Raw genomic sequence first — 21,193 nt, 5'->3', positions numbered from 1 at the left:
TTTTTTTCAGAGTTTATTTCAGCTTGCAGTCAGGCTAGTGGCCATGGGGTGAACATTTAATGGATTACCAACAGCGACTCGACACATTAAACTTGCAGCTCTGATCCCAGCTGGTTTTCTGTTCTAGAAGATAATTGCCAGTGATTGCTTTTACAATGCATGTGAGGTGCAAAGCAGCCCGGTACATGATTAAATAGCTATTGAAAATAAGCCTGACCAAGGCAGGATATCATTTTAATTATTCTAGGCTTATCTAACAGAAAAAAACATGAGACAAAGACTGGAATTATTAAGTATTCAGATCACAGTAAAATTAGCACCGTGGTGCAAGAATATTCTGTTACTGGTAAAAGACAGAGATCCATAATCCTGTTTAAGACAAAATGCATAAATATTATTAGCAAAATGTACTTACTGTATCCAGGTTTTATACAGAAATATTGTATTATTATTATTATCATACTTATATGTCATATGTATTATGTGACTGCATCAATCTGCAAGTAGCATTTTTAATGTTGATACAAGATTAGCTATTAAACAGTTAGATTAATGAGTGTATCCTATTGTATTTGTTGATCATTATGTTTAGTTAGTACGCAAATTTGTCATTTCCAAAATAGTGTAACTACTAACTAAATATAGATAAATATTACCTTACTAGTGGAGTAGCTAACCTGTTTAGTGGGGTGGAGGTATGAAATAGCAGTCTACAAAATGGTAATTACAAAAAATTAATTTCACTTGAGTAGCTGTCAGAGAGGGTTAAATCTATTTTTGTAACATAATCGCCGCTAGCTGTGGATCTTGTCCAGTTGAATAAAATGCAAAAATAGTTAGTTTTCAGTTATAGATGGGTTATTTAGCTGACATCACTTTAAATTGTGTTAACAGCTACCCTGAACGTAATCAGAAAGAGTTTTGTTTATGAGGCTAAATCCTTAGTTTGCATACTTTTTTAAGCTTATACGAAAAGACGGATTTTCTCAACACGAACAGAAGAAATTTAAGCTGTTAACCTTGCTTGTTAAATATGTTTTATAGTTCATATAATCGTGGTTCATCTTTTTATTTCTGTATTTTTTTGCCAAGTCTCTACTTCAGTAAGTCTCCAAGCAACCGCCACATGCACGTGCCTGCTTGTTTTTCTACGTCATTTCCTGCGCGGTAGACTACTCAATCAGACAGCAAGTTGTGTACTGGCTAGCGTTGGATCCTTCGCGCTGTGTAGTTCGTACAAAACTTACAGTCTTCGCCGTCTTTCGATCACATTATTGCTCATCTGCTCTCGCACGGATGAATGTGGACATATGTCCTACACCACTCTGACGCCGTGGACGTATTTTGTCTCCATGTTTTACTGTTACCGCCCACGTTAGCAACGTTAGCTGCTATCATTAGCCGGGAGGCGTTGTCGAGCTAGTTTCCAAACTTTTAGCTTGGACCAAACTTCTTGGTAGTCCTGCATGGATCACGTGTTTGTAGGCAACTAGATGTTTTAGCTAGCTAGAAGAGCAACGGATTGGGTTTGTTGCCGCGAAGTTCATCATGTCTACTCAGCTGACTGCAGAGCAGCAGCGGAAAATTGAGGAAAACAGACGGAGGGCTTTGGAAAGAAGAGCCCAGAGACTTGGACAGACGATCAGTAACAACAAGCAGACCCCTGTAGTCTTCAGCAGTTCTTCGGTGCAGGTACAGGCCCCTAAACAGGGCATTAACTCAGATCCTGCTACTTTCACTCATCACAGAGAGACACCCTGCTCAGCTTCTGCACCAAAACGGGTTGTTCTCCCATTCAAACAAGACTTGCAGACCTTTAGTAACCAAAATCAAGGCCCAAAGCCTCAGCAGTCATCTGGCATTGGCAGTCAAATCAACCAGAGCAATCTGATTAACACTGCTTCTTCACGAAAGGTGAGATTCATACTATAATATTTAATCATTGATTGTCTAGAGGATAAATAACTAATTTCCGCTTCCTTGTGCTGTCTTTCATGGTAGACACAATTGATTGACCCACTTCAACAGACAAGAAGTCAACATGTGAGCATCCCTGTGCTGTCCAGCGGAGGAGGCTTTGGTGAAAAGCCAAATCTTCCCAAACCTAACCTCACCCCTAACAGCTCTGGTGGTGCTGCTGGCTCATTCTACAAGCAAACTAATAAACCTGCTCAAAGTCCTGTGGCACAGCCTCCCTCGAACTCATCAGCTTTGAATGCTGTACCTGCAAAGAAGCCTACCATCTCTGTAAGAGGAAAATGTGTACCTCACTCGGAGGACCGCTTCAGAGTAGAAGTGGGCTACCATGCAGAGCTTATTGCAGTTTTTAAATCTATCCCCTCGAAAAACTATGGTAAGTACAGCTATACTTTTTTACCATGCACATTACTGTACCACATCCTTTGCCGTCATAGACACAACTTCGATCTGTGATCAACACTGGCTTATAAGCATCTATAAATACAGATTATAAACAAACATCTATCAGACTCAGACACAGACACTGAAATTCTACAACAAGACTTTTACTAACTCTTAGTTGTGCTTTTTCAATCTGAAATTAGTCCTGACAAGACTAAATATGTGCTATTCTTTAGAATCAAACATGTGTGCTTACTATCACCACTGTATTGGCACGGTATTGACAGGATCTCAGTACAAGTATCATTTTTTAAACATTTTATCAATTTTTATCATTGCATCTCAAATAGTAAGATGTCTCAGGCATTGATTTTTTTTATTTATTTATTTTAATCTATGAAGCCCTTGATGGCAACATGCAACCATACATCCCTTTCTTATTAAATTGGTCCTATAGACATTATTTGACCTGTCCAAGTGATTGACTAAATCTAAAAGTCTAAAACAGTGATTACAAACTGTGCCAAAATACACATGTGCACATAACCAAGATGCTTTGCAAGGCCAAACACATCATGAAAGATGGAACTCACCACAATAAAAGTCAATATATACTGCTGTCTTCTAGCAAAAAGCCTAAGGAACTCTCCTGTATAAGAAGTCGTGTACACAACTCCTTCAAACTAACCAGTATAAATTTTAATAAAGATTTCTGTTCTAGACCCTACCACAAAGATGTGGAACTTCAGTCTGGAGGCCTATCAACAGCTAAGTACGAATATTAGGGAATTATTCATGGGAGCACACAGTATGCTTGTCTTCTTTGGGCTGCTGCTGCATCTCTGGTTCACTCTTTGTTGCAGTGGAGGAAGCAGCTGCTATTGCCTCTGTGTCTTTGAGGCCTCTGGAGGGAATGGACGCACTGGATGTTGCAGCAGCCACAAGTCGAGCTCGTGATGGCGCCGCTCTGGGAGCACTGCTAAAGCTCTGTAACGGCTGGCAGAAACCCGGAGCCACAATGCAGGGACAGTGCATCCTGGTGTCTCCGACAAAGTTTGAGGTTGACATTGGTTACCATGTCGACGTCATTGCAGCATTCAAGCAAATGCCAACAAAGAATTATGGTGATGGTTACTTTCTGTCTTAACAATCTTTTATCTTGTTGCATTTGCATTTTGCGGATGCTCATGATGGGGTTTTGTTGTGTGTGTGTGTGTGTGGCAGACATGAAAACAAGAAAGTGGAGCTTTTCACTCCAGGATTACAAGAGACTCAGTGAGTAACATTTTGCTTTATTTAGCTGGTTTATCTCTGTGCCCGTTTGTCACATTTACCATCTTGTCTGACCGTGCTGTGTTCCATACCCAGTGGATCGCCTCGGTGAGATAGCAGCAGTGGAGGTGGAGCCTCTGCCCAGGGCAATAGTCCAGGCTTTCTCTGCCAGGTTTGATGGGACTGAAGCCAGGTCTTTAGACGTCCCTGAGGCAGACCTCTCCAGCGTCGACCCCACGCTCACCAGCAGCCTCATGCCATTCCAGAGAGAGGGAGTCAAGTAGGTGCCTTTGAACAGCTGTTAGTGCTCTCTCTGCATGGTGTGGCCCATAATTCAATACAAGGAGACAGCTACTCATCTATAATTTTCTCAGTCTTGGGCAAATGAATAGATACTTATCATAATAAGTCTGTGCCACCCCTCTGTGAGTTCAATGTTATCGATTTAAAAGGTTGGGTCAGAGTGACTTCAGTCCATTTGCTGTCATGCTGTAGTTTTTCATTTTAGTTTCTCTTTCAAGTCTTTAAAGGAGAGTTTCCCTGTAGTTTTGCAGTGTCTAAACAAGGTCGCCTCCTCCTGGCTGATGACATGGGCCTGGGAAAGACTGTGCAGGCCATCTGTATAGCAGCCTACTATAGGAATGAGTGGCCCTTGCTGGTGGTGGCTCCCTCCTCTGTGCGATTCACCTGGGCTGAGGTAAAAACATCCAACAGAGCACTTTTGTTCCTTAAAGTTTTGACCTAGAAGAAAAATGGCTCATTACTTATGAGGTGTTAGAGTTTATCACTTTGTTTCCATTTAATGGTGTCATTATCAGTCTGCATTAAATCAGCAGGTTCCCTCTTACGAATATCCTTGTAGTCTCCTTTGACAAAAGCTCTGTTCTACACTTTATAAAGCTGATTTCTGCTTAAAGCTCTCTGCATTTGAGAAATGTTAATGCTGTTCCCCAAGGTCTGTTTGCACCCTGTTAGGTACTTTATCTTCACTAGGGGAGATGGCAGTATTAAATGTCATGCTTCTATTTCTTTGTCTCATGGGTGCAGATGATAATAATTTAAATTGTGAAGCACTGATTTGTGATGGAGATGCTAGCACAGTTTGGTTATCTTGATGAATTCTGTTTTTTGTAAAGGTCTCCTTCAGCTGATACTAAATCTTGACTTATATATATTTGTTACCCATTGATTATTATTTCAGATGACCTGTCGGGTTTCTGCATTCTTGTTTGATTAATACAGCAGACAGAAGAATGTGTTGAAAAGCATCAAATGTTGTGGTTAAACGCTGCATGTCTGAGACCCCTAGGCCACTGTGACGTCCCCAAACTTGGTGATCGTCCACGTTTTTCTTTCTACAATTTCACTGCTTTCTAGTTTCAGAGTTCACTTCAGGTGTCCCTTTTTTCCGAGTTTGTGTCTCGTGTTCTGCGGCGCCCATTCTCTGCTTAATTCACAGCACCATTAGCTGGCCGCACTAGCAGCACATTTTCAGAAGAGCTTTACTCGGCCTTCTGTCTATTGACAAGACAGGACAGTCTGTTCTCTAAATAGATATCTTGGATCAAATGCAATCTCCCAATCAGGAGTTGGAATTGCAGAGGAGAGTTTAGTCACAGGATGTCATCCCCATTAAAGGACACTTACTCTGTCTGGCTTGGTTTTTGTTTGAACTATTAGCCTTGTGCATTTGGCCAGATCTGCTGCAAAAACACGGGAGCTATAACTCAGTGAGTTTAAGCCAGGTTGACAGGCGAATGGAGAGCAACTGCTGTAAGTTGATTGTCAGAAACATTTGGGCCACATTGGACATTTTTCTAAACCACATGATTGGTCGTTTCTGAATGGGAACAATGAACAACAGTTAGAATTATTAGCGATTAGTAACATTCAAGTAACATTCAAACCAAAATTATCACCGAATGTTGATGTGGTGTTCATGACAAATTTCTGATCCTTGTATTCCCAGTGGTAGGGGGGAAACTATAGCTTGAAAAGAATTTGGTCATTCTGAGGAGTTTTGTTTCATTCTGCAAGTATCTGTGCCTGCAGGCCTTCAGACGCTGGCTCCCCTCCCTGAGTCCTGCAGGCATCAATGTCGTGGTAAAGGCCAAAGACAACCTGCAGTCTGGTTTGGTCAACATCATCAGCTACGACCTCCTGAGCAGGATGGACAAGCCAGGAAACCCCTTCAGTGTTCTCATCATGGTTAGCTGTGTGGTTGGACTGTGCAGTGTCTAGAAATAGCTGTTAATATACACATCACTGATAGCTAATTTTATTTTGTCCTTACGAGCAATTACCACAAAATATATGATTTTCTCATTTTGTGCAGGATGAGTCTCATTTCCTAAAGAACATGAAGACGGCTCGTTGTAAAGCAGCCTTGCCTCTGCTGAAGGTACTTCTTATTCTCTCGTTTCTTTAATGTTATTCGTATGGATGACTTTTGCATGCAGAGGTTATACTTTCACTTGTTAGTGGTGGCTCTCAGCAGGATTTCTTAAAAATCCCCAAATAAGCAGATCAAAGAAAATGTGGAAAGGTTTCCTTTACAGTCTTTTAAGTCACGAATCAGATTTGACAGTGTGGCAGGTTTTGCAAGTAAAATTATCCTGATAATTCATTAAAACTCTTGGAACAAGACCAAGATTTACATAAAATTGCCCGTCAGATAAACCTTGGGCAAGTTAAACAATTGATTAGATTTTCTCAGCAAACCAGAACTGCAAGGCTCAGTCTTGTGCAGTAGATCTTTTTCACAGCAGACATTTTGACTTGTCATAACAGGAAAAAGCACAGGTGAGACAAACTGTGTTATCAATGGCTCAGTTCCATCAATTGTTCCAGTGAGCCAGCATGCACAGTACCAGGATTGTGGCTATGGGAACAGCAAGTCGGAGAAGATCAGCATTGGCAGAGGGTGCCTCATGTTTCAGTCTGTGCGTTCAAACACTGCACATAAGATTTTTGTTGTTGTTGTGTCACACAAGTTTCCAAAAATGCTAAATTACTATACATGCCCACCAGATATTTTTTTATATTTGTGCACCTGTTCCAGGTACTGATAGGATTGCAGTGAAAGTTGTGTTCTCTGTGCCTCTGTAATAAAAGAGACATCATTGTTTTGTGGGTGTGTAATACAAGAATATTGACTGGTAACATAGGCTGCATTTTTACCCAAAGTACCTGGAACATTTAGTCCCAAAAACTTCTTTACGAGAAGCTTAAGGTTCCTTCAGTAATTCCATGTTGATGTGTTGAAGCACAGTGAAGAAAAAACAAACTGGTCTGAGGCTGTAGATTTAAAAAAAATGTGCAGGGACTTTCTGAGGGATAAAATAATGGCCCCGGAACTTAATTTAGAGCCTGGTCCCTGCTGTGGAGGAACACACTGAGTTTCTCCGACGGGTCATGGTCTCGGGAGAAAATTTGTGCGGTCACAAACATCTGAAGCCAAAACATAGCGACATTTGGCTCATGGGTTTCATTTCTTGCTCTGTCACCTAGACTTCTACAGCTGTGCTCTGATCAGAGTTGTTTTTCCCATCCTCAGGCAGCGAAGAGAGTGATTCTTCTGTCTGGGACCCCTGCCATGTCCAGGCCCTCTGAGCTCTACACCCAGATCCTGGCTGTCAAGCCCACACTCTTTCCTCGCTTCCATGAGTTTGGGCTGCGCTACTGCGATGCCAGACAGGTAGATTAACTGTTAAGCCTCATCTGTCCAAGTGTGATGCTTAGTACTATTGTTGTGTACTACCAGGACACCTCAGAGAACACAGAGGTCTTAAGGTGAGGAATTGGCAAATAGTTTTCTATCAGCCTCCTTTACATTTTCTAGTTAGTAAGGGGATGTCCAGTAAGTGCACACAACAGTAGGATTATAAAGATGAAATGAGCGCACCTGAAATCAACTGTACAACTGCAAACAGCGTGTACATTAACTGATTGTGTTTTTAGTGTACTTTTTTTTGTCTCCGTTTATTTCCTCTCCTTTTGTGGCTCTACTGTTTCCATTTAATCTCTTTGATTAATTTTAGTGAGTTCAAGTGGGGAACGTGCGCCGTGATTTAAAGGCCAATTACACCCTTAATTTGGTCATGATGATTCATTTTGAAGATTGTGGAGATTTTGCAGTGCTCTGTAAAATGTAGCTTTATCACCATGGAATTTGCATAACACAGCTTTTCATCCTGATAGAGAGACTCAATCCAGCTGGAACTGTAACAGTCGTGACAGATGTTTTTATTCCTATGAGAGAAACTGAACCTTTCAGTCTTCGAGTTAATCTCTGACTTGACTTGATCATAACTAATCTTGTGTATGATTAAAAAGAGAATTGACACTCCAACTTCTGTCTACCTGCTAGTAATCGACTGATGTGTTTTTCTTTTTACAAGCATTGAAAATTGAAATATTAGTGTCAGAAATTAGAATAAGCAGTGGAGGAATTTAACTAAGTACACTTTCCTGAATTACTTGTGTACTGTTTTGAGGTACTTCACTTGACTGTTTTGTTATACTTCCACTCCACTACATTTCATCGACAAAAAAATCCACTAAATGTACATTGATAAATTTACTTATTGGTTACTTTGCAGATTCTGATTATTCACTTTTGATAGGCTATTACTCATGTCGTGTAACCAATTAGAGTTGGTGTTAGTGTTGTGGGCGGGACATTGAATGAGATCACAGAGTGGTAAAGAGAGAGCGAGAGGGGATGTAGCACATTTTAAAATTATTTTATCCTCAAATCTTTTCATAATTTCCTCTCCTGTATATCCTTCTTCATCCCCCTCCTTCTAGATGACTTGGGGGTGGGACTACTCAGGCTCCTCTAACCTCAGGGAGCTGAAGCTGCTACTGGAGGAGTGTCTGATGTTGCGCCGCCTCAAGTCAGACGTCCTCTCCCAGCTTCCTGCCAAACAACGCAAGGTTGTCACGGTGACCATAAATGGTATCAACACCCGCACAAAAGCTGCTCTGTCAGCTGCTGCCAAGCAGTTGGCCCAGGGGAACCACAATGTAAGTTACAGTTTACAAATCTTTCCCAACCCCAGAAAAAGTCAGAGAATTTAAAGTTTTCATAAACCCTAAGAAACCTGTCTGTGCAGGCCTGCCGGCTTTGGAATTAATGCAAAATTAATCAACTCTTTTTGAATCTGTTAGATTGCCTAAATTTCTCAGTGTTTATGTAATAACATATCTGAAGAAATAAAATAATAAAACATTAATAATAATAAAAAATAAAAAAAACAAAAAATTCAGCCAATTGCATCACAGTTTTTCTTGCAACAATTACAGAAGGTTTTAAGATCCCACGTCGAGTCAAAAAATATGAAAGACTGAACCTTTGCGTTTCATAACAGCTAGATAAAAGCTGATACTGATGTCAAGTAAACCTATCTGTAAATAGTTTAACAGCTAGGTTCAGCTATTTTCTGAAAATAAAATGAAATACAACAGTATGTTCTTCTACTTAACATGGAGTTTCTGTCATTAATAAGGCATCAGAGGCATAAAGTCAGCTCTATTAATTCTGTCCTTTTCACATGAGGGAGTCCTTTCAGGCCTCAAACACACACAACTGCTTTTAAACTGACCCAGAAATACTCCAGCACAAGAGTTCTCATACACCCTGATGGGAGCGAGTTGCTGAGCTTGATTGTTCATAATCACGCTGCTCCTCAGAGTAATGGCAGTCTCATCAAAGCATCAAACAGGATCTACTGTCAGTTCTTATCTTTTGCTGTTCCTTATCTCTTTTTTAGAAAAAGGAAGAGAAGGAAGCCCTCCTCGTCTTTTATAACCACACAGCTGAAGCCAAGCTGCAAGCCATTATGTAAGTACAGTCCCTCTAATGGTGCGGGATCAGAACATCGAATCAGCTTAAATTTGATGAGGACTGAGATTAAAATGTAAAACGAATCGGAGTCTTTTGTCAGACCGCTGGATTTGAGATAGCTTTGTTTCCGTCACAGGGAATACATCACAGACATGCTGGAGGGTGGGAGGGAGAGGTTTCTAGTGTTCGCGCATCACAAGCTGGTCCTGGATCATATCACCACCGAACTGGGAAAAAAGGTGAGTAAGATATACAGAGACCACACTGCACACAACATTTCTACATTGAAGAATGTATTTTGACTTTCCACCAGACCAGCTCTTTTGTGGGAGTTAAAGTCAACTCTTAGGTCAACACTCATCAGTATCTGTAGGGAACAAGTGTGGGCACATTGAGCACATCTGAGCTTGGTACTGCTACTGTATGACTTATCTTTATTGTAGGTTTTATAAGGAAGTATGAGTTTGCCGATTTGTACCTGCCTGCTAAGCCTCACCCTAACGCGCTTTTATGGCATAGTTTGTTGGTTAGTTATAAAAAGGCACAACAATTACAGTTTAATTTATTCTACAGAATGTCGATTACATCCGTATTGACGGGGCCACCCCATCGGCTGAACGGCAGCAGCTGTGTGAGAAGTTCCAGTACTCGACCAAGGCCTGTGTGGCTGTACTGTCTATCACTGCAGCTAATATGGGTCTCACCCTGCACTCTGCTGACCTGGTGATCTTCGCTGAGCTTTTCTGGAACCCCGGGGTAAGTCATTCAAAGTTATCGCTACAAAACACCGTGCACTCAGTTTCACTACTTTATTGGGAACCCACTACAGTATTTTGGACTCAGTTTTGGTCCCAGCCCAGCTCATCTGTTTTAGCCTCCTTTAGCTCACTTTAGGTCATCCAGTCCAGTCCAAACAGTCCTTAGTGGAACTTTATAGGCAGGCAAAAAAGCTCCAGTAAACCATTTTGAACTATCTTCCAATGGCAAACGACAGACAGAAAAGATTACGGAACGACTGCTGATAATTTACATAATTTTTCTTTAGAGGAGCTCAAAAGAGAGTTTAAATAAGAACGAAGGGCTTCGTTTTCCAAGACGTGGGCAAGCTCAGTCTTCTAAATGTTTTGCATTTGTATCTATTTTTTTGTTCGTTTGTTTATCTGCCCTGTGGTGGCCAGCATCAATGCTGCGCTCCAGCAGCATCTGCTCTGTATGACAGTTGAAATGTCAAAACTTTTTGTTCCTGTTAGAAGGCAGGAAGAGAATGCATGAGGGAGGATTGTGTACTGTCTTTGTTTTTTTTGTATTGTTTTGTTTTTTAGCAGTGTTAATAGTAACCAATATGTGACACAGATCAATGATATAATGATATATCTTGGCAAGTAAAGGGGCATAATTAAGCAAAAAAGCTAAATTTATCATTAATTGATTCCTGTATTCAGCCCAACCATGACTTCAAATTTAAATGACGTTTTTCTCAAACAGTCATCCACCTTTAGGGTTCACCACTGTTGAATAAAGGCAACAAACTTTAAGTAAATAAAAAAAAAAAAAAAACAACTCAAAGTTTTTGCTATACTTTCCTTCGGCAGGTTCTCATTCAGGCAGAAGATAGAGTGCACCGTATTGGACAAACCAACAATGTAAACATCCATTACCTGGTTGCCAAGGGATCTGCTGATGATCACCTATGGTATGTTTCAGTCAGTCATCAGCATGAAACAACTACAGTGATATTCAAACTGTGTTTTAAAGTATTTTTCAACCTCCATTACTCTCCGATTCTGAGTCTGAAACAGTAGGTTGTCAACTTCATGTGGCTTGTGTGATATGCACATCGTGACAAGAAGTGAATTGAATTTGCTCTGTTATAATAATTTATCTTTGTATTGACCCAGGCCAATGATCCAGGAAAAAATGAACGTCTTGGAGCAAGTGGGTCTGTCTGAGTCAAACCTCTCGGACAATGCAATGAACGCCAGCTTCCACTCTAAGGTGAAGTCTGCGTCTGTATATAAATATATTATGCATAACCACACATTTACATAGATGACACTTGTTCACACGAGGTTACCCAGTACAACAGAGCTCACCTTACTAAATCAAAAATTTGGATTTGTTCAGGACCCTAACCAAAGGAGCATCATGGAGATGTTTCAGAGATCTTTCAGTGAGGATGGTGACATGGATGAAGCCATCTTGCTTGAGGCTGCAAAAGACTGGGAGGACACCTCGCCTGAGAACAGCTGCGCTCAACACAACGCCATAGTCAGACAAAGCCCCAGCAAAAGAAGCATTAAAGACTATTTCAGCAGATGACTCAAAAACTTTCTATGTTAACGAATTATATTATTATGTCTTTCTTTCTATCATGACTGATGTGAACTTATTGACAAGTGTTTTAGTTATTTTAATAGTTATATTTTTTTCTATTAAGAGAAAATAAATAAACATCGGACTCAAGGTTGTCTCTTCTGAAGCTGTAACCTGACTGCTCACCATAGTTAAAGGATGTAACGTTCAGGTTTCCTAAAACATTAACTCAGGTTTAGATGAAAGGAAAAGGAATTTCTTTGTTCAATTCATAAATCCCCAGTCCTAAATGATCCACCAGAAAGCATTTAATTTTATTTTCAACATTGACACAGCTAATTTAGCTACAGTGAGTTATCCTCAGTTGTTAAGCTACACTGTTGTTATCAAGGAAAAACATCTAAGCTCTTAGTCATATTGTCACAGCATGAGAGCAGTTAAAACTGATCTAGTCAATTTATTGTAAGGAATTCAAGTTGCATCTACCGCATATCCAAGATACAGAAGTACCATATTTTTTCCCATAATGTCACAGAATAAGCCAACAATACAACAGAAAACAATAAGTGTTGCATCTAATTCAGTTTCCGGAATCAGTGCTCTGGATCGTCACTTCCTCCTGTCTCTGGACTGCAAGGATTCGAATTGTGTGGGTCACCTGAAAAGTAAGAGAGGAAAATTAGCTCAGGTCTTCCATCAGCTGCAGAATAATGATTTCCCGACACAACCACTAAAAGATGCTAATGTTGCATTGTTGAAATTCATCTGGCATAGGGCTCAAACATTTTGTCACCTAAACCTGTTAATATTGCAACAACAATTGGAAGCGACACCTCTTTTTGCTGCAACCTCACAAAGACCAAAAGCAGTTAAAATTTGAAACATTATTGGAGTTGAAGTTTCCTTAAAACAGCTTATAATGCTTTAATGTCAGTGGTCACCAGGGACATTTTACCAGTTCCATGGATGAAAAAATGGCAAGTAGTGATCCAGGTTAACAGTAAATGTATCTATATAATTGACATCTATTACTCTGTAGTATCATGTGAACAGCATATTCAACTATGGGGTTCATGCTGGGTTCATTATATACAGCTTGCAGGACTTTTTCATTGGCCTTAATGTGATTTATTTACTGGTGATTGATGACCTATACGATGCACAGCTAATGAGGATTGCTTGTGCTCAATTGGACTTATGCAGAATAGATTGTGGCATCTTAAGGGGGGGCTCAAAGGCATAGACATCAATCAGCCACTGACATCTTGGCATTCCTGTGCAGAATAGTCTTACTCCTTTGCTGAAAGAAATTGATCTTTATTTCAAGCTGAAGTTTACAGTATTAGTCATTTCAGCAAATGCCGTTTCTTGCAGGAATGGGGTATAAAAAAAATAAAAACAAAATAGATATATATGAAATCAGATGGTGACAGATTGAAATGACTGCCACACACATCATATGTTTACCTAAAATGGTTGTGTCAGTCTCTCCATCACCGATGAGCTCTGCTTCTGAGCAGATGTCGCCGAAGATGAAACGGATCTTCTCCTCTGCGTGCTGCTCATTGGACGATCCGTGGACAGAGTTGTGGAGGATGTCGGAGGCAAAGCGGGCCCTCAGCGAGTTTGGAGATGTCGCCTTAGCTCGGTCAGGGTCTGTGGGGCCCATCATGGCCCTCCACTCCTCCACTGCATTTTCCTTAGTCAGGACGAGCATCGCGCAGGGCCCACTGAAACAAAGAATGACAGCATGTTCCTGTATCGGTCTAATTTAAATGTCATCTTAACGGCAATTAAAATTGTCAAGAGCCAATAAAAGATACTTTCAATTGTTACAATAAGCAGCCTTTGACTGCACTTCCCCTTTATGATTAATAATAATTTGGTGGATTGCAGGTAAAAATATGTTTAAATTTAAAACCTGGCTAAAAACATTCTTCAGTGGTTAGAATGCAAAACAATAATGAACTTAATACTGAGGGACAGTAAAGGTGGTTTCTCAGGCTTAAGCGCCCAGCCTCACCCATCTCTATGCCCATTGTGTCCGTGCAGTTGCGTAACTATCAAGTAAAGAGACTAATCGGAGCGGAAGATAACTCTACAAGCTAGATATGTGGTGGAACTCAGAAAGAAACTGAGATGGACTTTCTCACCACCACTGCCACCACTTGCCTGAGGCTGCCTTGATTCTAAGCTGCTAAGATTACTGTTAAAAGTGCAGTTAAAACTTGAAGCGGCGACAGGAAGTGGGGCAGGTCTGCTGTGCTCACTTTGCCCTTCTCCTTTGGCTGTGTCCAGGGATAGACTAACCGACACATGAATTCCACCAGCTGGCTGAAGAAAGGTTTCTCTCTGTGCTCTTTGTAAAACTCCTCAGCCATCTCCCTCGACAGCACCGTCTCCTTGAGCTTTGTTACAGTGAAACCGCCGCCACGGATCTCCTCCAAAATCTTCTCTGTTACAACGGGAAATATAAGGGTGATATCATTATCTGTACACGTCTATGCAAGTAAATTCCATTTTCACGTTGTTGTAAATGACTGTAATCGACCTCTGTGTTCCTCCATAGCATCAGGCTTGATCACTGCCAGTGTCTGCTGTTTAGGGAAGAAGAAGCTGATCTCTCGTTCCGCCTCTTCAGGACTTGCACTGCCATGCAGCTGGTTGATGGGCTCATTCGCCACAGCAAACTGGGCTCTCAGACTGGGAAATGAGCGATACAAAAGTCAGCTTTGCAGGCATAACTGTAACATACCATCTACTGTATAAATAACAACTAATAGTGGATGGTTTCCAGAAATTATTTCGAGGACTTATTTTCAGATGAAGTGGTGGAATTTATTGCATTTGGTTTTCTTCACTTTGGTTCACCCTGCCTTGTCTGCTTCCACTTTAGCTAGTCATTTTCCACATTTTTAAGACTGAGATTTAAGAGACTATGACAGAACTTCCCTGAAATTCTAAACTGTTGTCTAGTTGATTTTTTCCTTTGTGATTGTAGAATGTCTGTGGAGAAATGCAGAGTCTTTCATCTCTTTAATCACACATTTGTGGCAAGGTCACAAAAGAGGTCTTTCTAACAAGTTACCAAAGTGACTTCTCTGGACTCGTTCAGTTGTGTAAATGAATAGAACCACACAACACTCACCATTCAGGACTCTCCTCTCTGGCTTTATTAACGTCAGTGGGACCAAGGATGCTCTTCCAGTGATGGACGGCCCCTGCTCCTACTAGAGCCAAAGCTAGCACTGGCCCACTGTGAATGTACACATGTGAAATGTACCCCAGCAGTAAAATACAGTTTTATAAATGTTTGTTTAGATGATTGTGTAGGTCACCTGGTCATGCTCCGAAGCAGTGCAGGGAAGTAGTCCTCCTGAACATGTTGGAAGTAGAACTGTCTGACCTGCTCCTCTGTCAAAATCACTTCTTTCTGGAGAGCCACGGTGAAGCCTGACTTGTGGATTTGAGCCAATATCTCTTCTGCAGAGCCATGGATATAAAATGTACACTGCCAGTTTAGTGAAACACCTTCCTAATGCAGCCTTACGCATCAGTTCTGCAATATGCGTGTGATTCAACTGTATCATCTTGGGGGTTATAGTTTGTAGTGCTATTGATCTTCCATTATACTAAGAGGTGTGTCTGTTATTTAAACTTCCCTCATTGAGATACACCGATCAGCCACAACATTAAAACCACCTGCTTGATATTTTGTATGTCCCCCTTGTGTGGCCAAGACAGCTCGGACCTGTCCCCCTCTCGGGGTGTTTCGAGGTCACCAGCATCAGAATGTCGGGGCCTTTGGGTCCAGTCCATTGAGATCTTCCTGTGCATCGAATCCACCCTCCCACCTATTGGGTGGATTTGGTTTATTCCGGTGCATCCCACATATTCTCGATCAGATTGGGATCTGGGGAGTCTGCAGACTGTTGTTGTGGTCCTTGAGACATTCCTGAGCTGTTTTCAAAATGTGATGGGGTAGGGGGGGGGGCTGATGCTGACAGGAAGAGCCGTTGGCCTGGAGGGGATATATTTGGTCTGCAATGTTTAGGTGGGTGGTGTGTGTCAAAGTACATCCACATGATTGCAAGAACCCAAGGTTTCCCCATAGAATATGGTGTTGTAATAATATTTCATTGTAAGCAGGTGATGAATGATATTCACTTCACCTGTTAGCGGTATTAATGTTGTGACTGGATTGGGCAAAATAATAGACACACATGTCAGTATAACCCAATACAATTTAACAGCATCACAAACTTCAGTCTCCAAAATGACCACAGTTGATTCAGCACCTCTCTAAAAGAAAAACTGAACGTTATCACCAGTGCAGTGTATTTTATCAGACAGCATTAGTTTTAGCTAAATGTACTTAATAAACTTGCATGCTGACTGGGAACATCACAGACTGGCATGGTTCAGGTACAGCCCAGAACAGGAAGGCTCTGCACTGAGTGATTAAAACCACCCACCCATCTACTGAGCATCTGTGATACTGGTGAAGTGGTTACCTGTGCAGAGCCCAAAGAGAACTGAATAGACAACACCCACCCCCTCTTCACCCTGCTGAAGACAGGACACAGAAGTATCCGCTGCCATACCCACAGTCTATGGAGGAGTCAGACTCCTGACTTCATCCTACACCCTCCACTTTTGTGACATAATATTCTGTATGTAGCAACTGAGTCCATCATTGCATTTTAATTTCAATATAAATAGTTGCTTTATTCTAGTTTGAACTTCTGCCTTCACCTTTGCTGAGGGAGTCAAGTAGCAGCCCCACTATGTCAGTATGAACCACCTTTGTGTTTGTATCTGTGCTCGCACACGAGTGCACTTGTGGTTATGTATTTGGCACAGGCCCTACCTCTCTTCTCCCTGGCAACGTCGGGCCGGATAAGAGCCAGTGTCCTCTCCACACGCTCTTCCTCCCCATTCTGCTCTGTTACTGAGGCCATCCTAAAGTTGGGGAAGAAGAAGGCGAGCTCCCTGCTGGCCTGGTCGATGTCCTCACTACCGTGCACTGCGTTGAACAGTGTCTGTGTGCCGTATTGTGCCCGCAAGCTGCAGGAAGCCAAGGGGGAGAAAGGAGAGGAGAGCAGATGGCTGCTCGGCTGGTGCTCAACCAGAGAGAAGCATAATGTTTGGGTGTGTCTGACAGAGCAGGCGAGATTGTGCTGTTCATACGCTTTTTCCTAACACAAGTCTCAGATTGCTTAATGCTACTGCAATCAACAGTGCATGAATATGTATCTACTCTATAAACAAATGTTATACTTTACAAAAACACAACTCAAAGAACAATCATTTCATCATACTGTATATTACAGTTTTAATACCACTGTTGATGTTTTCTCAACTCTAAGAATGTGGTATATGTATATTTCTAGTAACTAACCTTTCTGGCTTTTCTCTCTTGGCTTCTTCTATGTCTGCTGGGCCCATGAACTCACGCCATGCTGGTACAACATTGGCTGAGGCTTCAACCTGAGACAGTACCAGAATATGGGACGGACCACTGGACATGAACTGCACCAGGCCCTCAAAGCAAGCCTACAAACCACCATCACATACACAAATGTTAATGCAATGAACACTACAGAGGAACAAATGGTATTTTACACAGTAAAGCTGGGATCAGGCCTTACATTTACAAATTAACTACCGGTATATTATTTCATGAGCTTTAACTACCCCCTTTTTTCCCCACATTTTGTATTCTGTATCTCTGATCATTTAGTCTCATCACAAACAGCACAGTAAGCACAAAAAGCTGCTTAGACAGCAGATCTATTTTGAGCTTTGTGCAGAAATGCAGATGGAAGTGTAACGTATTGCAAAGTAATTGAAATGATTTTTGCACCAGTCGTGACTGCTCTCCCATCAGAATGTGGACTCAGAATTTCAATTGCCTAGAAAAACCTCATGAACATAGACTGAGCTGATTAGCAGTTTGATTAGTATGCCAGTCTCTGCACTGAGACACAAACATGACACATGTCTGTGTGATAGGTGTATTCTTGCTGTTATTATACTCTATTTTCACCATACCTCTGCTGCTTTGTGCTGGTAAAAATCTCGAGCTTCAGTCTCAGTCAGTGTGCGCTCCTCGTGGGCCAGGATCTCAAAGCCAGCATCTTGAATCTAGCCAGGGGAGTAATGTCAAGATAATGAGCCAATGTCAGTAGGAAGGCTTGAGACAATCTCGTCTTCTCAGAAGGTGAACAACGTTAGTCTCGGTGTACCTTCATAATGATCTCATTTGCCTTGCCGTGAGCAACAGCATCTGGTTTGATGATGGCAACTGTGTAGGATTTACTGGCAGGTACTAAAGGAGAAAAGAGCAGTCTGAGTGATGATCAGTAATGCAGATAAAATGATAAACAGAATCATGATGACCCTAGTAAACAACATTAGTAATTACAGTAACAACATTATCAGCAACAGAGCAGTGGAAATAAAAAAAAGACCACTTATATGATAACATTGTTTCATAAGTACCAATTATGTTATCTTCATTTTGTGCCTGCTGAGGCTTGTCATCCTCTTCTTTCTTTTCATCATCCATCAGACCATCATCTTTAACCTAACAGACACATCAAAACCAAATGTTAATGAACACAGTGTAAATAAACGCTGACTTCCTAAACATTGGTATTAATGAACATTTTCATATATACTTTCTTGTATATTGTATGAGCGACTGAATCTATTCTTTATTTTAATATCGAATAATCGGTTATTTTCTCATTTAATCTATAAATAACAGTCCAAAATCCAATGATATTCACTTTACGATCACATAAAACATGGAAAGACAGTAATCTGTCACATTTGAGAAGCTGAAACCAGCAAATGTTATGTTATGTTATTTCTGGTTGAAAAAATGATCAAATATGGTGTCGCTTTACTGATTACAGACATAGGAAAGAAACTTAAGGATTTATGTGCCTCTCTGAGTGTGGTTGTCAGGTTATTTGAACTTACGTGACCTTTTTTAAATCATATATCCTAAGATTTGTATTTGTTCTAAAAGATCAAAATTTAATAAAGATTGATGAATTGATTAACAGGCCTTTTTCACAGAGGACACAGAGGATTGACATGTAAACAGGAAGGGAAACGTAGTGAACTGTAAATAATAAAACTAATGATGGCTGAATATTATCGAGATACTTCAGGGTTCTGGTACTGTGCTTGCTGTCACAATTTAAGAGGGATGAAAAATTCCCACTGTTCAGCCTAAGAATTAACATGTGCATATGTGAATGGACAACTGGACCGTGTAACTGTGTATGTTAATGTGTGCAATCTTATGACTCACAACGATGCGTTCGCCACCTTGCTCCAGGACCAGCTTCTCCTTGGCCAGTTCCTCTACAATCATCCTCTGAAGCAGAGGAGCGTTGGCCCCTCGCAGCACAGCCACCAGCTCCCCTCCCTGTTCATTCAAAACGAAGACCTTCTTATATTTTCTTTTAAACTTTTTTTTTTCAAAATTTAATTACGTCTTTTAAACGAAGTTGAAATGCAGAGATATTTTTGAATACACAAGACACATGTAAGCAAGCCTCAAAAGATGTAAAAAACAAAAGAATAAGACTAAAAAAATAAGAGCACTGCAGACTCCGGAATACACACAAATCTGACAATAAAGAAATGATAATATAGATTAAATAATGGGCAGAATTTTGCCTCACCACCGGAGATGTCATAACACTAAGCGGCCATGTTTCCTTTCCTACATCATTAACAGCTCTGAGCTTTTTAGAATCAGGACAAAAGGAAAATATAAAGACAGAAAAAATGGGAAGACAGGACAAAAAGGCAAACACACGGTTCTTATATGCTGAATGATGGGCACACACATTTATTCTACACTCACACACACACAGTATATAAATGCACACTCACCCCATAGAAAAGGAAGGTGGGCTCACATTTCCCTCTATACTTCTCCAGAGCATCAATGCTGTCTGCCTCGGCCTGTGCCACACACACACACATACAAAAGTTTAGGGCTGCTCCCTCACAAATTTTTGTTTCAATTTAAATTATTCACATTTTAAATTCACTCAGGGCTTACTGTGGCTAAGTGTAACAGGTCATCACCCAATTCATTCTTTACTTTTCGCAGGAGACTAACCACAGCTCGACAGGGACCACACCACTGTTGGTATACATCTACAACTAGAGGACAGTATGAGTGTGTGTGTGTGTGTGTGTGTGTGTGTGTGTGTGTGTTTAAGAGAGAGAGGAAGGATGGGAGGTTGGTGAGAGCATTCAATCTGCAGTTATCCAAATGAACACAGAGGGGCAGCAGCACACAATAAATCACACTAACAATAACAGAGCTCTTCACATAGACTGTTTTTGTTTGTTTGTTTTGCTGTTGTTGGTTGTTTTCTCTTCCTGGTAAGTTACAACTGTACATCAGCAATGAACGGATGCTCAGTGTTGTGATACTAAAAGTACAAATGCCTACAGTAGAAAGGGGGTAACAACAACCATTTTATCTCTTCAGTTCATACCTGTTAAACCTTTGGCTGCAAGCATCTCCTCCCACTGCTCTTGGTTTGTGACAGACACCTGGGCAAGAAGAGAAGAACTGACATCATGGCTTTATACAGGTGGCAGGAGAAGACTCTTGTCAACATTGCTGTGTTTGTCCAACCTGCAGACTTGCTTCTTTCTTCTTGCCTGCCATGTATTTAGGAGGTTCCCTCAAATTAAGTGTAGATATATATATGTATGTATCTTAAATGGCGGCCTTAAAAGCGATATTTGAAAGATACGTTACAGTTTAATTTGTTGAAAGTTAGGTTAGCGACCTGACCTGCTCATATGCGGAGTTGCTAATGTGTGACGTTAACAAGCGCTTGTTTGGCCCATTGGTTGCTAAGCAACGCTGACTTCCGCCTTCCGGTGCTATCGCGGGGATCCGCCAGGGATCAGTCATCTGATTGAAGAACGCTGCAGTGAGATATTGAGTTCGTTTTCTTGTGTTATCGCTTTTAATTAATGCCAAAATAGGTCGTGTTTTCTCATTACTACGCAGTTGGTGTAGGTTAATGGCTTCCACTGTCTTTCAACTATCTATCTATCTGCCTTGAGGTACAGTTGTATAATGGGGACTTCTGAGCAGTAGGGCTCTATGTGGCTTCTTAAACAAAGATTATACTATCAGTACTGTGTGGTGTTATCATTATTATTATTAATAGAGAGTGTAAAAAATTCCCCAGTCTGATGTCAGCAGTAGCCTACATGCTCTCTGAAGTGCATTATTTCAGATTTTTATACGAGGATAAACCCCCCTCCTCAAGCACAAAACAGAAATTAACAGACATGTTAAACAAAAAAAAATAAATTAAAAAAATTCACAAATAATAGTAATCA

General features: G+C 40.9%; 2 protein-coding genes across 3 annotated transcripts; one reads left to right on the top strand and one right to left on the bottom strand.

The window, feature by feature from the left end:
* Positions 1–1,103: 1,103 nt before the first annotated feature.
* Positions 1,104–11,942, top strand: smarcal1 (SWI/SNF related, matrix associated, actin dependent regulator of chromatin, subfamily a-like 1). Its single transcript, XM_046404399.1, has 17 exons — positions 1,104–1,914; positions 2,002–2,353; positions 3,083–3,133; positions 3,225–3,485; positions 3,586–3,636; positions 3,730–3,913; positions 4,180–4,330; positions 5,686–5,841; positions 5,969–6,034; positions 7,190–7,330; positions 8,443–8,661; positions 9,408–9,478; positions 9,618–9,720; positions 10,055–10,237; positions 11,074–11,174; positions 11,380–11,476; positions 11,606–11,942. The coding sequence occupies exons 1-17, from the start codon at positions 1,549–1,551 to the stop codon at positions 11,798–11,800; spliced, it is 2,748 nt and encodes a 915-aa protein (XP_046260355.1). The 5' UTR covers positions 1,104–1,548; the 3' UTR covers positions 11,801–11,942.
* Positions 11,943–12,084: 142 nt separating this feature from the next.
* nme9 (NME/NM23 family member 9) lies at positions 12,085–20,674 on the bottom strand. Of its 2 annotated transcripts, XM_046404401.1 has the most exons (16): positions 20,472–20,674; positions 20,329–20,386; positions 19,884–19,987; positions 19,712–19,783; positions 19,122–19,238; positions 18,299–18,383; positions 18,043–18,125; positions 17,849–17,941; positions 17,196–17,350; positions 16,665–16,861; positions 15,133–15,277; positions 14,943–15,050; positions 14,346–14,497; positions 14,105–14,249; positions 13,262–13,524; positions 12,085–12,452 (listed from the first exon to the last, which is right to left on the bottom strand). In XM_046404401.1, the coding sequence occupies exons 1-16, from the start codon at positions 20,502–20,504 to the stop codon at positions 12,388–12,390; spliced, it is 1,875 nt and encodes a 624-aa protein (XP_046260357.1). In that variant the 5' UTR covers positions 20,505–20,674; the 3' UTR covers positions 12,085–12,387. The 2 variants fall into 2 exon arrangements, with proteins under 2 accessions (XP_046260357.1, XP_046260358.1); XM_046404402.1 differs by lacking the exon at positions 12,085–12,452 and having other exon boundaries at positions 13,358–13,524; positions 14,065–14,249; positions 20,472–20,668.
* Positions 20,675–21,193: the final 519 nt, after the last annotated feature.

The sequence above is a fragment of the Scatophagus argus genome, chromosome 11 (assembly GCF_020382885.2).
Source record: "Scatophagus argus isolate fScaArg1 chromosome 11, fScaArg1.pri, whole genome shotgun sequence".
Lineage (NCBI taxonomy): Eukaryota > Metazoa > Chordata > Actinopteri > Scatophagidae > Scatophagus > Scatophagus argus.
Note: the sequence above shows the minus strand (reverse complement) of the source record. Positions and strands in the feature narration are given on the sequence as shown.

What these genes read in the sequence shown, in the direction of transcription:
- nme9 (XM_046404401.1), bottom strand. Translation starts at nt 20,504, where the DNA reads ATGGCAGGCAAGAAGAAAGAAGCAAGTCTGCAG. An exon ending in AAATGAAGATAACATAATTG is followed by an intron (nt 18,126 to 18,298) that starts GTACTTATGAAA and finishes TTTCTCCTTTAG; the next exon opens with TACCTGCCAGTAAATCCTAC. An exon ending in TGCTATGGAGGAACACAGAG is followed by an intron (nt 14,250 to 14,345) that starts GTCGATTACAGT and finishes CCGTTGTAACAG; the next exon opens with AGAAGATTTTGGAGGAGATC.
- smarcal1 (XM_046404399.1), top strand. Translation starts at nt 1,549, where the DNA reads ATGTCTACTCAGCTGACTGCAGAGCAGCAGCGGAAAATTGAGGAAAAC. An exon ending in TGGCCCAGGGGAACCACAAT is followed by an intron (nt 8,662 to 9,407) that starts GTAAGTTACAGT and finishes TCTCTTTTTTAG; the next exon opens with AAAAAGGAAGAGAAGGAAGC. An exon ending in TCTGCTGATGATCACCTATG is followed by an intron (nt 11,175 to 11,379) that starts GTATGTTTCAGT and finishes GTATTGACCCAG; the next exon opens with GCCAATGATCCAGGAAAAAA.